This window comes from Chlorocebus sabaeus, chromosome 10 (genome assembly GCF_047675955.1).
Source record: "Chlorocebus sabaeus isolate Y175 chromosome 10, mChlSab1.0.hap1, whole genome shotgun sequence".
Classification (NCBI taxonomy): Eukaryota; Metazoa; Chordata; class Mammalia; order Primates; family Cercopithecidae; genus Chlorocebus; species Chlorocebus sabaeus.
Genome location: NC_132913.1, coordinates 36772554 through 36789548, shown reverse-complemented (window position 1 = coordinate 36789548; position 16995 = coordinate 36772554). Strand labels below are relative to the sequence as shown.

General features: G+C 39.9%; 1 protein-coding gene across 1 annotated transcript in view; it reads right to left on the bottom strand.

The window, feature by feature from the left end:
• Positions 1-16995, bottom strand: part of LYPD6 (LY6/PLAUR domain containing 6) — a 142173-nt gene that overhangs the window by 20791 nt on the left and 104387 nt on the right. Inside the window, exons 2-3 of the mRNA XM_007964949.3 lie at positions 15130-15318; positions 3454-3552 (exon numbers count right to left, since the gene is read on the bottom strand). Of these exons, the coding sequence (XP_007963140.1) occupies positions 3454-3552; positions 15130-15247 (217 nt within the window). The 5' untranslated portion in view covers positions 15248-15318. The remainder of the gene's footprint in view (positions 1-3453; positions 3553-15129; positions 15319-16995) is intronic.

The window sequence follows — 16995 nt, the reverse complement described above, 5'->3', positions numbered from 1 at the left end:
GATTTTTTCAACAAATTATTTTCACATCAGGTGATAATTTAAACCTAGTTAACTATGTTACAAAACAAACCAAAAAACCAGGAATGTCTTAGAATTTCCATATCTCAGTTGCCCTTCCTAAGCCCATTGGTAGTCCTAGAGCTGCTTCAGACTACTAACAGAAAAATCTAGAGTTAGCTACTAGTGAAATACATTTTCTATTTTATTAATAAAATGGCATTATTTCCATTGTTAGAAAAATCTGAAGAAAACCTGAAGAGCAGAAGACTCATGGGAAATAGGGCTGGCCTAACAGGAAGCTGAGTGTGGCCTCACCCCTCCTCAGGTTACAGCTTTAAGTTCCCACTCCTTACCTGATGCTCAAGGCCCTACAAAAATCACCTGGCTCCACTATTTTGGGTTCATAATCCTCTCATACAAACTAGTTGCTACTCCCAGGTCAGGTCTCTCCCTATCCACTGAGCACACCCGGGGAGTCTTGTCTCTAACACCTTTGCTCTGAGTGAGCTCCTGGAAGACATGTTCTCTTCAATGCTGGACCTCCAGTTCCAAGTTGTTGAGCTACTGCAATCTTCCCAGCACGTGATGCTTTCGCTGGCCACCTCAGTCCCCAGTAGCTCTTCTTCCTGTAAACTCCCACAGCGCTTAATGCCAGATTCCACTTGGCACTTACCTTTGTCCTGCTAATTCTGACATCTGATATGTTCAGATCCTATCGGCCCAACTAAACTGCCTGATCCCTGAAGGAAGAAACCAGATTCCTATCTTTCAATTTGTAATTCCCCAAGGGGCCTAGCATGGTTGTTTTGTATTTTGAACCTCAGTGCATGACTTTCTATTTATCCCTTTAAATTGAAGGACAAAAAGATAAAGTAGAGGGGAAAAAAGAGAAAAGGATAAATTGTGTAGAGACCACTCTGCAATACCTTTAGGTATCTGGACTTTGAAATGATAGATTATGACCTCAAAAGAAAGCATCAAGATGGAACTTCCTCTTTTCTCTGAGAGGCATTCAAGCAGTGTTTCTGGTCCCTTGTTTTTTCTTTTCGACAGGGATATACTTGTGTACCATCAAACGTGGCCCAGAGCCTACACAGAATACCAGTTCACATTCCTTTTTCCTCTGCATTATCTCCACTAAGGTTACCTCAAAGCTCAGTCAGTACCAGAAGAAGCACAGTCACATTTTGCTATGGTCTGAATGTGCCCCCCAAAGTTCATATGCAACTTAATCACCAATGTGAGGATATTAAGAGGCGGGGTGTTTAAGGAGTGATTAAGTCATGAGCATGGAGCCCTCATGAATGGGATTAGGGCCCTTATAAAAGGGCTTGAGGGAGTGGGTCTGTTCCCTTCCCCCGCTTTTGTCTTCTGTCATGTGAGGGCACAGTGTTCCTCCCCTCCAGAGGATGCAGCAACAAGGTGTCACCTTGAAAGCAGAGAGACGATGCCCTTCTAGAACCTGCCGGCACCTTGATCTGGGACTTCCCAGCCTCAAGAACTGTGAGAAATAAACTTCTATTGGTTATATATTACCCAGTCTGAGGCATTTTGTGATAGCATCACAAGTGGACTAAAACACCCTTCCCATACACTAGCTCTAACCAACGGGGTACCAGCTTCAAAAGCAAGTCAGCTAGCTTTATCGCCACAGGAGCCGCCCAAACACAACTACATATACAAAGCAAATCATCTTGGTTTTGCCTAAAGTCACTGTTCATAATGGTTCTCAAATTTAGTTGCATATTAGAACTATCTGGAGGGCTTTTAAAAATCCTTATGCCTAGCTGGACCATTTAATATGAATCGCTGGGAATAAATCTAGGTGTTAGAGTTTTTGAAAGTTTACCAAGTAATTTCAATAGACAGCCAAGTTTGAGAAGCAGTGGTTTAACCAGATCTATTAGCAATGGTCATTCCACAGTGGGTAATGTTAGAAAATACTGGCCCATTTGGAAATGAACAGTGACTATAGGCGGCAATAAAACTTATTTTTGATTACTCAGATGGCTGGATATCTAGTTTTCAGTTAAGCCAATCTTTAGTGCTTCCATGTTTTTTTCTGTCCTGTAGACCCCATTATCATCTCTACCTAAAAGTAAACAAGAAGAGTCTAGAAATGACAACACTACATTTCTCTTATGTACAGGAGCTCCCTGTGGTTCTTGCCCCTGACTTTTCATTAGAATCAACTGCAATATTTAAAGTACCAATACAGGGCCCTAATCTCCAAAATGCTGGTTCAATTTGTGTACAGCTGTGATTCTTAACTCATTACCTGACAACCCTTTAGAAATACAAATTCTCAGGCCCTATGTCAGACCTACTGAATCAAAAATGTAGGTGTAGAAGGGTGTGGGAGCAGAAATCTATGTTTTAATAAGCCCTCTGGAAAATGATGATGCTGCTGAAGCTTGAAAACCACTGGTCTAGGCAGGGCAAAGCTTTCAGTGATTTCTTCGAAAAGTTTCACAGGTGTTTCTACTGCACACCCTAGGTGGAGGTTCCTGGGTTAAAGAGTACTAGCTTGGATAGTTGACGTTTCCTTTAATTTTGGTTTTCATGCTCTCTCAATTTCCAATCCTCCATGAGAAGCAGAATACCACTCACTGGGCTGAATATGAGAACTCTTGTATAATTCCCGTGTTATGTTGAAAAATAATGGATTTGGTGGTGTTGTGTCCAAGCCATTTTAACAACTGAATTAGATCAGCAGTGAAACCCATCTAACTACTCACTCAAACATTTGTCAGTAAAATTCCCTGTCCTCATCATCTCTACCCCCACCAAATACACTTTCCTCCAAAGTAAAATAGCCAGTTAACAGTGACTCTGTAGCCAAATATAATCATCTATTTTTTATAGGATAAAAGAGACATGAATATAATGGGTATTTCTTTATTTTGAAATGAGCCTTTGGGTCAAAATTCCATGCTTCAGTTCAGTGTTCATCTCATCCTTCAAAAAAAAACTTACTAGTTTAAAAATCTCAAGGGATTTTATTTGTGCAATGATGACATTTAGAATTCTAAATTTTAGAGACTGCGTGAAAGTCTCTGGCAAGATATGTAATCAATGGAATCTTTATATGAACATCAATTCATACATTACATCAAAGAGGTTACTATGCACTGACTAATGCCTCAAAGAGTGGCAGACAGACTGGCTGTTGTCTTGTCCTACATTTCACTGGACCTGGGGGTACAGGGGAAGGTATCACCTCCTGTGGAGTACCAAAAATATTTCATGAGAAAGGAAACAATCCTATGGCTCAGTTTATGTCTCTGAGAATCTCTGATATGTTACTGGTGAGGTACAAAAGATCTAATAGCGTTAGAAAAGAGGAGCAGCTGAGATTGCAAGCATGCCTCTCTTTATACATGCACCAAAATCAAAAGGGCTGTTCACTCACAGACAGCCCAGGGGATCCCAATCAGTCTACTGAGAGTTTACCTCGAGGGCAGTAGATGTCTGGAGCCCATCGGTTGCACTCATAATTGTCTGCTGCCTTTTCACAGGTGAAACATTTAAATCCACCAGGATATGGTGTGGCTAAAAAAAAAAAAGGATTAAGAGAAAAGATTAATTTTTAGACAAGGCACAGAATCCTGTGAAGTTTGATGTTTTCTTCATTTTAAAGAAAGGATTCTCAAGACAACTTAGCAGTTTCTTAAACATTCAACTACCATATGACCCAGCAACTTTACTCTTGGGCATTTATCCCTGAGAAATGAACATTTGTATTCATGCAAAAATCTGTACACAAATGTCAACAGCAACTTTATTTGTCATAGCCTAAAACTGGAAATATCCTCGATGTTCTTCAGTGGGTGAATGGCTAAACAAACTGTTGGACATCCATACTATGGAACATTAGTCAGCAATAAAAACGAATGAACTGTTACTACTTTCAACAACTTGGGTGAGTTTCCAGGAAATTACTTGGAGTGAATAAAGCCCATCCCAAAAGGTTATATATTGCATGATTCCATTTATATGACATTTTTGAAATGATTAGTGGTTGTCAGGGGTTAGGGATGGCAAAGATGGGAGTAGGTGTGGACAGGTGGGGAGAGAGGTGGGTTTGAGGCCAGCAGGAGGAACCCTTGTGCTACTGAAAGTCTTCAGTGTCTCGACTGTGGTGGAGGATACACAAACCTACACACGACAAAATTAGGTAGAACTAAACATACACACACAGAGTAAAATCGGGGAAATCAGAATGACATTGGTAGATTGACTGTATTGATATTAGTATATTGGTTGTGATATTATGCTATAGTTTTTTTTTTTTTCTTTTGGGTTTCACTCTCGTTGCCCAGGCTGGAGTGCAGTGGCATAATCTCGGCTCATGGCAACCTCCATCTCCCGGGTTCAAGCAATTCTCCTGCCTCAGCCTCCCAAGTAGCTGGGATTACAGGCATGTGCCACCATACCCGGCTAATTTTGTATTTTTAGTAGAGACGGAGTTTTACCATGTTGGCCAGGCTGGTCTTGAACTCCTGACTTCAGGTGATCCACCCACCTCGGCCTCCAAAAGTGCTGGGATTACAGGTATGAATCACCACACCCGGCCTATGCTACAGTTTTTCAAAATGTCACCACTGGGACAAACTATAAGGAGTACATGGGATCTCACTGTATTATTTCTCGAACTCCTGGCCTCAAGGGATTTTCCAGCCTCGGCCTCCCAAACTGCTGGCATTACAGGCATGAACTACCACACTCAGCATCACTGTACTATGTCCTGAAATTGCATACGACTGTAAAATTATCTCAATAAAAATTTTAATTAAAAAGGCATTCTCTGGATTTCTAATAACTTACTCATGTCAAATTATACACAGATGTCAACATGCAAATAAAAATATTGGGTTGAATCATCACGAAATTTCCTGATGTTTAAGCATTTCAATCTATAAAAGTGGCAATTTCTCTGGCACACTGTAAAATTTTTATCTAGTCAGACCTGATGTCGTTATGAATCCCTGGAGATGGTGAGCCTTAGCTAAGAGAAGAGTCTTCATTGCTCAAATATATGCTGCCCATGCAGAGGTGACCCTCTTCAGGTGTGTTTTGGACCCATGTCCATAGAAGCCGGATGCTGAGGGGACGTGGGGATAAGGCACCAGAGGCTACCAGGTCTAGCCTGAGGACTAGGCCATTCCAGGAAACCCCACTTAACTCTTCCCACCGCTCCCACTGGTGAGTTTCTTCTTCCTGCCTTCAGAAGGAACCAACCTCCAAGGGCTTTTATTCTTTACCTATAAGCTCAGGTGGGGAGGGGTCACATGAGATTCGAGTTCTGGAGATTGTCAGGGGCACCCAGGACCTTCCCTCCACAAAAAGATGAGGATCACCGAAGAATGTCAGGCCCAGCTGTTCTTTGTCCTTACCACTGATGTGCATTTAATTGCTTCTTAGCTCTAATCATTTGCTTGCTTCACTACTTAGAGTTTTGCCTTTCATAAACAAAACTTGTGTTGTTTAATTTGTAAAATTACCTGGCCTATTTGAAAGCTGCAAACACTCAAACACTTCATCTGCAGGAGCCAACTGTTCTCCCTCGCAGATGGCTGAGCCTGCATATCCCACTGGCGGAAATAATCATCTCAGGGTAAATTGCTCTGCCCACATGGAACCAATTAGATATGTTATCAAAAATAAATGAAGGAGAAGGCAGCAGCTTAAGGCCAGAACGATGGACCAGATATCACTTTGATTTTCACCTTGCCAAGAATAGCTGCCCATCTATGCACATGCTTGCATTACTTCACAGACCTGACTGTGACAATATCAAATAATGTATCATAATCAAAAGTCATAAGCAGTCTAAAAGACAAGTAATCAGAACTTTTTATGGGCCCATTTGCATGCTCTAAGTCTCTCACATAGTAACTCAAATTCGTAAACAGAATGACAGAAAAAGTGCATAGATCATTTTACAAAATGATGGAAAGCAGCTTAGACACAGCCATCCAACCACTCCATTTTCATGAGGAAATTTTAATAGGGGGAAAATGTCATATAATTGTGATAAAGAGAAGTATTTTGTAAACTACTTTTTATATCTTCACATTACCCACCTATAGAAAAATGGGTTACACTTGAATTGAAAGGTTCTATTTAGCTAAGGACAGGTATACCTTGTTGTATCACAATTCATTTTAGCACACTTTGCAGATACTGTATTTTTACAAATTGAAGTTTTGTGGCAACCCGCATTAAGCAAGTCTATTGGTGTCATTTTCCAATTGCATGTGCTCATTTCATGTCTGTGTCACATTTCGGGAATGCTTGAAATATGCCAAACTTTTTCATTACTTTTGTGTCTGTATGGTGACTTGTGATCAGTAATCTCTGAAATACTATTATAATTGTTTGGGGGCACCACAAACTGCACCCACATAAAATAGTGAACTGAATAAATGTGTATGTTTTGACTGCTCCATCAACCTGCTATTCTTCCATCTCCCTCTCTCCCTCTTTCCCTGCCCCAGACCTCCATATTTCCTGAGATACAACAATACTGAAATTAGGCCAGTTAGTAACCCTACAAATGCCTCTAAGTGTTCAGGTGAAAGGAAGAGTAATACAATTTTCACTTTAAATCAAAACCTAGATATGATTAAGATTGGTGAGGAAGGCATGTTGAAAGCTGAGATAGGCTGAAAGCTAGGCCTCTTGTACCAGTTAGCCAAGTTGTAAATGTAAAGGAAAGGTTCTTGAAGGAAGTTTAAAATGCTACTTTAATGAATACATGAATGTTAAGAATGTAGAACAGGCTTTTTGCTGATACAGAGAAAGTTTGAGTGGTCTGGATAGAAGATCATACCAGCCACAGCATTCCCTTAAACCAAGGCCTAATCCAAGGCAAGGTCCTAACTGTCATTAGTTCTATAAAGGCTCAGAGACATGAAGAAGGTGCAGAAGAAAAGTCTGCAGCTAGCAGAGAATGGTTCATATAGTCTAAGGAAAAAATCTATTTCCATAACATAAAATCATAAGGTAACATGGAAAGTGCTAATGAAGAAGTTGCAGCAAGTTATCCAGAAAATCTAGTTAAGATCACTGAAGATGATGGCACTGAAAAGATTTTCAGTGTAGACAAAACAGCCTTATATTGGAAGAAGACACCTAGGACTTTCATAGCTAGAGAGGAAAACTCAATGCCTGGCTTCAAAGGACAGGTTGATTCTTTTGTTAGATGTTAATACAGCTGGTGACTTTTAAAATGAAGCCAATGCTAATTTATCATTCTTAAAATCCTTGAGACTTTAAGAATTATGTGAAATCTACTCTATCTGTGCACTATAAATGGAACAACAAAGCCTGGATGACAGCACATTTATTTACAGAATGGTCCACTCAATATTGTAAGCCCACTGTTGAGATCTACTGCTCAGAAAAAAATATTTCTTTCAAAATACTACTGCTTATTGGCAATACGACTGGTCACTCAAGCGCTCTGATGGAGATCTACAAGAAAATTAATGCTGTTTTCATGCCTGTGAACCCAACACCCCTTCTGCAGCTGATGAATCAAGAAGTCGTTTTGAGTTTCAAGTTTTATTATTTAAGAAATATATCTGTAAGCCTATAGCTGCCATAGATCATGATTCCGCTGATGAATCTGAGCAAAGTAAATTTAAAAACCTTATAGAAAGGATTAATCATCTAGGTACCATTAAGAACATTTGTGATTCACAGGAGGTCAAAATATCAACATTAACAGCAGTTTGGAAATACGTGATTCCAACCATCACAGATGACTTTGATTTCAGTAGAGAAAGTAACTGCAGATGTGGTGTACACAGCAAGAGAACTAGAATTAGAAGTGGAGCCTGAAAAAGCGACTGAATTGCTGCAATCTTATGATAGAAGTTAAATGAATGAGGAGTTGGCTTCTTATGAATGAGCAAAAAAAGCAGTTTCTTGAGATGGAATCTACTCCTGGTGAAGATGCTGTGAACATTGTTGAAATGACAAAAAAGGATTTAGAACATGATAGAACTGTTGATAAAGCAGTGGCAGGGTTTTGATAGGATTCATTCCAATTTTGAAAGAAGTTCTGCTGTGAGTAGAATGCTGTCAAACAGCATCACATGCTACTGAGAAATCTTTTGTGAAGGGCAGAATAAGCTGATATGGTAAACTTCGTTGTTGTCTTATTTTTAAAAATTGCCACAGCTGCCCCAGCCTTCAGCAACCACCACCCTGATCATTCAACAGCCATCAATATCAAGGCAAGATACTCCACCAGCAAAAGGCTCAGATGATCCTTAGCATTTTTAGCAATAAAGTCTTTTTAAATTAAGATACATACATTGTTAGCGGAACATGGTGGCCAACAATGCAATCTCAGCACTTTGGGAGGCCGAGTCAGGTGGATAGCTTGGGCTCACAAGTTTGAGACCAGTCTGAGTAACACGGAGAAATCCTGTCTCTACTAAAAATACAAAAATTAGCCAGGCGTGGTGGTGAACACCTGTGGTCCCAGCTACTCAGGAGGCTGAGGTGGGAGGATCACTTGAGCCCAGGTGGCAGTGGTTGCAGTAAACCGAGATTGCACTACTGCACTCCAACCTGGGCTACAGAACCAAACCCTGCCTCAAAAAACAAAAACAAAAAAAAAACAAAAAAAAAAACAAAAAAAAAAAAAAAGGAAAAAAGATATGCACGTTGTTTTTTAGACATAATGCTATTCCACACTTAATAGACTATGGTATAATGTAAATGTAACTTTTATATGCACAAGGAGACCAAAAAATTTGCATAACTTGCTTTATTGTGGTTGTTTTGTTGTGGTGGTGTGGAACTGATCCTGCAATAATCTCTAAGGTATTCCTGTACATGTCTGAAGAATTAAAATATCAAAAACAAAACAGGTTCTCAAACACCAAAGTCATGTAATACTCTTGCAGATATTTTAACTAATCATATAAAATATTTTAGGAAATTGTCCTGATTGGATACATTAAAAAATAGTTTCCCTATCAAGTTTAAAATACTCAATACATAAACAACTTTCAAGATTGGACTTTAAAATAGCTTGTAAAATTTGAAGTGGAATGATCAAAGTAGACATTTTGGAAAAAAAAAAGATATAAAGCATTTGTCAAAGAACAGCATTTCTCAAAAAAATGATCATCATATTCACCAAGGTTTATGGCTGCAAGCTACCCGTACCACTTCAGTTTGCATGATTAATTCACTGGGGCATCAAATTTTATCTGTTCTGTCTCTGCAGCCAGTAAAATTTTTGGATGGAATATTGAATTAGTTATTCCTGGAAATTTTCCCATCAAAGAGATAAATTAAGAATTCTGAATGAAGACTGGCAATCCAACTACTCCAAGAACAAACTTATTGAGACCCTAACCTTAGTAAGTTGTAGTGCTCCCAAATTTGAATTACTTAATAGACTTTTCAAAATGATCTTTTGTGAGACAAGTGACATACTAAATCAAACACTTATTTCTTACATAAGCAGGCCTGGATTCTGAAATTAACCCAAAGTATACTGAAATTTAAACAGGAATGGGGACTATAATACTATGGCAGCAAAATGAAGCTTTGCTTAAATTCATTTATCTCTGAGTTTATCAGCATGTATCACTGACAGTTAACCAAATTATCTCATTTTGGGTGAATTTTCTTTTAGAATCTACAGTTCCATTATCTGTGCACAGTCTCAATGGTTACAGTTTAATATTTGCTTGTAGGAACTTTTATTGACATCTTGGCAGGTAATACCAATTAGTGAATAATCACACCCTGATTAATGACAAATCTCTGCAAACATACTGCTTTAAGTGGATAATTAAGGTATAATACCAAGTAAATGGTTAAATTCTTCCCTCTTGAGATATTTTGCCAAAAATGAGGTCTACAGATGAACAACTATCACTATCTCCAGTAACTTGCTAACTGACACTGCATCTGATAAAGAGGTTTTTTTTTTTTTTTTTTAAAGGACGGAAAGAGGTTCCTAAGAGATGTGCTATTTGCTTCTTTGTTACTTCAAAGCATTGCAGAGCAAGCGGAGTTTCAAATTGTTGTGGCCCCAGCTGTGAATGAATCTAATTTGGCTCTTGATCACAGAGTTAATAAGCTCAGTACTCTGTATTTCAGGGCATAAGTCCTTGGTCCCTTAAGGGAAGGTGATTGTAAAGAAAAAAAGAAACGCCAAAGTGCCCAGTTACTTCCTGTAAAATAATCTGTCCATTAACTCTCATGGTCAGCCATAGTTCAACCGACCATAATTCATTTGTACGGTATCAGAAAAGATTTAGTCTTTGTTTCCACCTCTTGGAACTTTTGCCTAGACAAAGGCCTTCAGTTACCAAAACCATGGTGAGAATAGACTTTTGTTTTGAAAGGTACGCTGATGTGTAACGCATCCAAACATTTTTTGATTCTTACCAAATTAACTTCCATTGTTTCTGAAAACTGGATGCAAATATAAAAATTCTAGAAATCTAATAAATGTTTTTTTCTCAGTCCACTTGGCAACAAAATATTGTGAGTACAATTTTAATAGGGACATATTTCTAACAGAAATAAATACATTATCTGGTACCTTCCCAGAAAGTCCCCTTATTCTCCAAGATTTACGTAATATAGTCTGAACAAACTTATCTGGCTCTCTACGTGGGCACAAACAAGCCCCCACAGGAATACAGCTCTTTGGTGCACATGATTAAGGAAAGATTCAAAACATGCAACCAGAGGAAAATTGGATATTCTTAGGAAAGGTTTCCTTCTATTCTAAGGAAAGAAACAGAGGCCAAGAATAGGTTGCAGCCACTTAGTATATTAAATTCTGCTATCTCTTGTGATGTCTGACTACCAAATAAGCAGCTCCATTTCTCTTAATACTAACTCTTGTTTTGAAAGTTTTTATTTGATTTGGTATTTTAATCATAGGCTGGGAAGAAATTCATTTTTCACATAAACACAAGCAAAGAAAACAACAACAAATGACACAAGGATTATAGAAAAGAACATTATTGACGACAGTGCTTCAGATTTGAAAGCCATGAAGTTTCTTTCTTTTAAATGTTCAGAAACTTCAAAGATTAAGAAACCAGGGAGCAAAAAAGATTAGTCATGGGAGGCTGAATTTTCCCAGCCTGGGTTCCAATCTCTCCCCAGTTATTGTCAGTGATGGCTGTTCTGGGCATTGGAATGAGGAGAAACTAGCTTCTGTTTGTCTGGTACGGAAAATGTGTGTGTGTTCTCATGCCTCCAGCATCACTGTATTCCTCCTTCAGCAGGTTCTGAGCTTCATGTTACACATTGTAACATTAATGAAATGTGGCTCACTCACAGAAGAACCCTGTTTGTGCCTTCATCTACAAAGTGAGGTGACTACATAAATAATTCAAAATCAAACTAATCCCAGACTTCCCTCATATATTTTTTACCGTCTATGTTCAACAGATACCTGCTTATTTGTAGAGACTACATCTTACTACGGTCTGTTGCTCAAGGACAGAGAACCATGCCATTTAAAAAATCAAAGTGTGAAAACACACACACCACAAACTTCTAAAATAATTCAAAGAAATTAGAAGTTAATGCTGATTTAAAAGTGGACAGAACAGGCCGGGCATGGTGGCTCACACCTGTAATCCCAGCACTTTGGGAGGCCGAGGTGGGAGGATCACGAGGTCAGGAGATCAAGACCATCCTGGCTAACACGGTGAAACCCGTCTCTACTAAAACTACAAAAAAAAAAAAAAAAAAAAAAAAAAAAAGAATTAGCCGGGTGTGGTTGTGGTTGCCTATAGTCCCAGCTACCTGGAAGGCTGAGGCAGGAGAATGGCGTGAACCCAGGAGGCGGAGCTTGCAGTGAGCCGAGATCGCACCACTGCACTCCAATCTGGACGACAGAGCGAGACTCTGTCTCAAAAAATAAAAATAAAAATAAAAATAAATTGACAGAATAAACAAAGTTCCTGCCAAGTAGGAGCCATTCATAGTAACTTCACTCTAACAAGAATTTATACAGTATTCCCATCATAAGTTATGGAGGGAGACTCATAACGAGAACTTGGACCCTGATCTGCTGGTGAATCATCTACTTATAATCTCCCTTAGGAACAACTTCTTTTTTTTTTTTTTTTTTTTTTTTTTTTGAGATGGAGTCTCGCTCTGTCGCCCAGGCTGGAGTGCAGTGGCCGGATCTCAGCTCACTGCAAGCTCCGCCTCCCAGGTTCACGCCATTCTCCCACCTCAGCCTCCCGAGTAGCTGGGACTACAGGCGTCCGCCACATCGCCCGGCTAGTTTTTTGTATTTTTTAGTAGAGACGGGGTTTCATCGTGTTAGCCAGGATGGTCTCGATCTCCTGACCTCGTGATCCACCCGTCTCGGCCTCCCAAAGTGCTGGGATTACAGGCTTGAGCCACCGCGCCCGGCCTAGGAACAACTTCTGTCCTTCTCCATATCTCAAAATCATATCAGAAAACCTCACCAATTCTTTTTTCTTTTACTTTTATTTGTATTTGTTTTATGCTGCATTTATTCCTATGCCATATGTTTTTGTTTCTTCAGTTTCTTCCGGGATATCTTTTTCTTCTCTGCAACCTCCTCTTCTGGTTTAGGAACAATTTGATTCTTTTCAGTAAGGGTCACCTCGATGTGACAGGGGGAGCTCACGTACGGCTCTTTAAGTAAGTTCAGCCATGCATCTTGGATCCCTTGCTCACCTGGATAGGCTCAACGACCAGGAAATCTACATCTAAACCCTTAAGTACAGCATGACTCTCTGTGTTTTTAAGCATGGGCGGCAAAAAATTGGCACTCTTTTCAGGCCACTGATCCTGTGTTCAGCCTCACTGTTTGGCCTGGGCCCACCTACCAACTCCACCATTGTAATGTTAGAATGGTAGACATTAGTTTTGTAAAATGACATCTTTCAGACAACTTAGTAGCTTTTTGCACAAGCATACACTTGATGGCCTGGGCACTTTCACAGGCGTTCTTAAAGTGAACATGAAGATCTGAACCCGGATTTGCATGATTTGGTTTTCCAGGTCAAGTTTATAGTGAACCATTTTTACAGATCACCTCAGGCCAGTGAGGGGAAGAGGAAGCCCTACTAATTCTTTACATATGGCGAGTTTCTTCTAATCAGGCCATGGCTTTATTTAATTAACATTGGTCATATGAGCAGAACTTTTCCATCAATTTTTCAAGAGCAGAAGTGATTTCCCTTGGCTTGCAAGACTCAGCCTTCAAGACCTCCTTCTGAAATTGACTTTCCAAATGGAGGCCCACCACACAGGGCACTGACCCACTACACTACTGAGGCAGAAGTGGTGTGTGTGTTGTTAAATCCAATCACCTTAATTCTCCTTCCCACTCTGTGTGTACAATCACAGCCTCCGTGTAGGTCCAGTGTGGACCTTTTCTGCAGCCCAGTTACTACTGAGTCTGTCACTGAAGTTGAGAAAGAATCACACAGAAGTTGAAAACTCTGGCAATCAACCCTAAGAGACAGAAACCTAGGTTTTTGATTCACCAAGTCTAATAAAGTAGCATGCCTGGTTGGAGAAAACAGCAAAATGCAATCTAGAAAACAGAACAAATATGAAAGCACCTTCTCTTCATGCATATTATTAAAATAAAAAGCCCCATGAAACAAGCAGTCATATAAGTCTTCCATATGATTAACCAGTGGGCACCAGACTATACTGGTAAGAGGGTACAGAGACAACAGAAATCTAAAGAAATTATCTGCTGCCTATTAAAAGTGTATGGGAGTTATACAACACTGGAGCAGTGTATTCTCAGCACCCCCAGTTTACTAAACCAATGATAATAAAAGCAACAATGTAAACAACCATTTGATTGCTGGTGTGGTATAGGCCTAGTGATTTACAGATATTATTTCTGTTCCATAAAATAATGCTACAGAGTATGTACTATATTACTTTATCACTTTAGAAAAGACAAAATTAACACAAAGAACTCTCCTAACATTGATTGAGCATTTCCTACGTCTCACACTCAGTGCTAAGTGCTTCATACACGTTTTAAATTTAATCTTCACAATGACAGGGAATTTATTTTAAGTCAAAAGGCCACAAAGTAGCCAAGCTAGTTGCTGACCCTAGTGGGTGGACTCCAAGCCCCAGGGCATTCTGCATACCACCTCTCAGCTAACCCAGAACATGCAGACATTAAATATTCCAACCACGTGGATTGAAGGAGTCCACATGGCTGCCTTCACTTTGTAGACTATGCGATCCTCAAAAGCAAGCACTGTGTTTGATTTGCCTTTATGCTTTCAAGCCTATCACAATCCTTGACACATAGTGGACACTCAAACTATATGTGTTGAGCAGAGAATTTCAAGAGTCATGCACCTTGGGGCAAAAGCTGAAGGTCAGAATACACCAAAACAACCAGCTCTCACCTCAACAGGGGCAATAGAGAAGACGATTCATACAAACAGACACAATAAATACAAAGATAGAGAACGAAAGAGGAAGTCAAACTGCTGTGTTTCCTAAAGTGTGATCCTTAGAATATCTGCAGCAGAAGTACTCGAAGTTCTTGCTGAAAGCAAAAATCCACAGGTACAGCCTGAGATACATGCAAATCAGAAACTCTGGGGCAGGGATCTGGGCATCTATGTTATTATGCATTTCCTAGATAATTCTTAAATATAGGAAACCAAAAGGAGGCAGAGGGCATTGAAAGCTGTGGGAGGACATTATGCTGAAATTGAGAATTAGATGCACAGAGAGGAAGACCAGCTATTATCTCACCTATAAAGGACTGATCTTTTACAAACAATCCTCCTTCTGGGATATGGTGGTTCACTTTAACAGCTGACTTAGGACCGGCATGAGTACAAGGGGAAGAGTGTTCAGAATCAGAGTGATTGTGTAGGGAACAGAGAAAACAAGCCCAATCATTTGCCTTACCACCACCAAAAATCTTCTTGTGAAAAGGTGAGGGTAAAGCATAAAACATCTTTTGTAAATTGCCGTGCCCCCCTAATTAAATCACCAGAGGTTTTCACTATACTGAAGGATGCCTTCTCCTGGCTGGTTTTGGAACCACTTCTCATTTGAGATAAAGTGATATTTCTGCAGCAAAGAGAACAGTCTTACTTGAAGGGTGGAGGTAGATAATGTCTTTCACTGTGAAGTCTCGGGACTGAGCAGCTTTTAGACAATCCGCCAACAGGCTCAGGAGCAGGAGCCAGGCCAGAGCAGGGCCAGGTTCCATGGCAGACCAAAGCGTCACTCATACAGAGGGCCTGGGAGCGGGCACTCAGGACGACAGCAGAGAGCTTGCACCTGAAAAATGAAGAATCATCTCAGTGACCGACTGCAGAAAGCCACAGGAGGCTTGGCTGAGCTCCCATGCTGGTAAGATGGGATGGAGAGGAACAGGGCATAAGGAAGTGGGTAGACATGGAGAGAAACTTTATCAACAGTAATTTTAGAGAACTTAGAACATTCCAGCCCAGAGACAGTCTTAATCAGGTTGCTAAGGCTCAATTGGTAGCCATCCCCTCTTACATCCAGCAAAGACTGTATCAAGAGACTGAATTTTAATGAAATCCAGCTAAGGAGGCCACGGGATGGCTGTCAGAGTACGATAAAGAAGACAGGAGCAAAAGCTCAGAAGCATTTCCCTGAGAATGGTGCAGGTCAGATAGGGAATGCAGCCGTACTGGGCCACGGTGTCCATGCAAACCTGTACAGGGCAGACTTTCAGATTTGGGAAAACAAACAAATACAGGAAAGCTGGTCTCTCCAAAATTAAAAAGTGCCTCCGTAACACAAAATCTCCTTAATGTAACTAATATTTGTTGGCCAGGTACTACTGAAGTCCTTTATGTATATCCATTTATTCTCCCAGCAACCCTATGAGGTAGGCACAATTATTAACCCGTTTTGGGTAAACTGGGGTTCAGCAAACAAATAGCAGATCTGACTCCAACTCAGGCCATGTGGCTTTGGAGTCTGCATTTTTAAACACTAGGTAATTCTGTGTTCTCAAGACTGACTTAAGGTGTATTTTAAAAACTGATTGGATGGGCGTGGTGGCTCACGCCTGTAATCCCAGCACTTTGGGAGGCCGAGGTGGGTGGATCACCTGAGGTTGGGAGTTCGAGACCAGCCTGGCCAACAAAGTGAAACCCTGTCTGTACGAAAAATACAAAAAATAAGCTGGGTGTGGTGGTGGGCAACTGTAATCCCAGCTACTCAGGAGGGTGAGGCAGGAGAATCGCTAAAACCTGGGAGGCGGAGGTTGCAGTGAGCTGAGTTTGCACTGTTGCTTTGCACTCTAGCCTGGTCAACAAGAGTGAAACTCCATCTCGGGGGGGAGAAAAAAACTGATAAGATCGTGTTGTCGCTATAGCACGAAGTGATTATTATCTACTCTGTCCTTTATTCTGATTGTCCTTTTTTCACTCAAAATTGAGGAAAAGACAATCTGTAATAAGGATGAATTGCTCTGCTTACTGGGAATGCAGAGATCTGTCTTAATTTTTATATAGGTGCTATTCTCTTGCTATCTTCTTGGTTTCCTATAAAGCTTATTCCTCATGTTCTACTACTTTTCTAAGTACCATTATCTCTATTCCTCTGCCAGGAGTCAAGGTTATTCATTTTATTTTAACCTAGCTGAAAACCAACAATTTTGATATTTTGTTTAATATAAATATTCAACAAGATTTTTTAAATGCATAACAAAAGAATTCCAAAATTTGTCAAAATACGTACGCAAGGAAATATATTATGAAACAGAAACTCAGTAGAAAAAATCAGTATGACCCAATCAGATCTAGAATATACTACAAAGCAAAATCAATCAAAACACAATGATAGAAAGTGTAAAAATGAATTTAGAAAGAACACTCTAAGGAGCCCAGAAATAGACCCAACTGTTTATAGGGTGCAAGCAATTGTTCAAAATTACAGAATGGGACACAGGTTAAGTTAATAGTATTATAACTTTCTTAA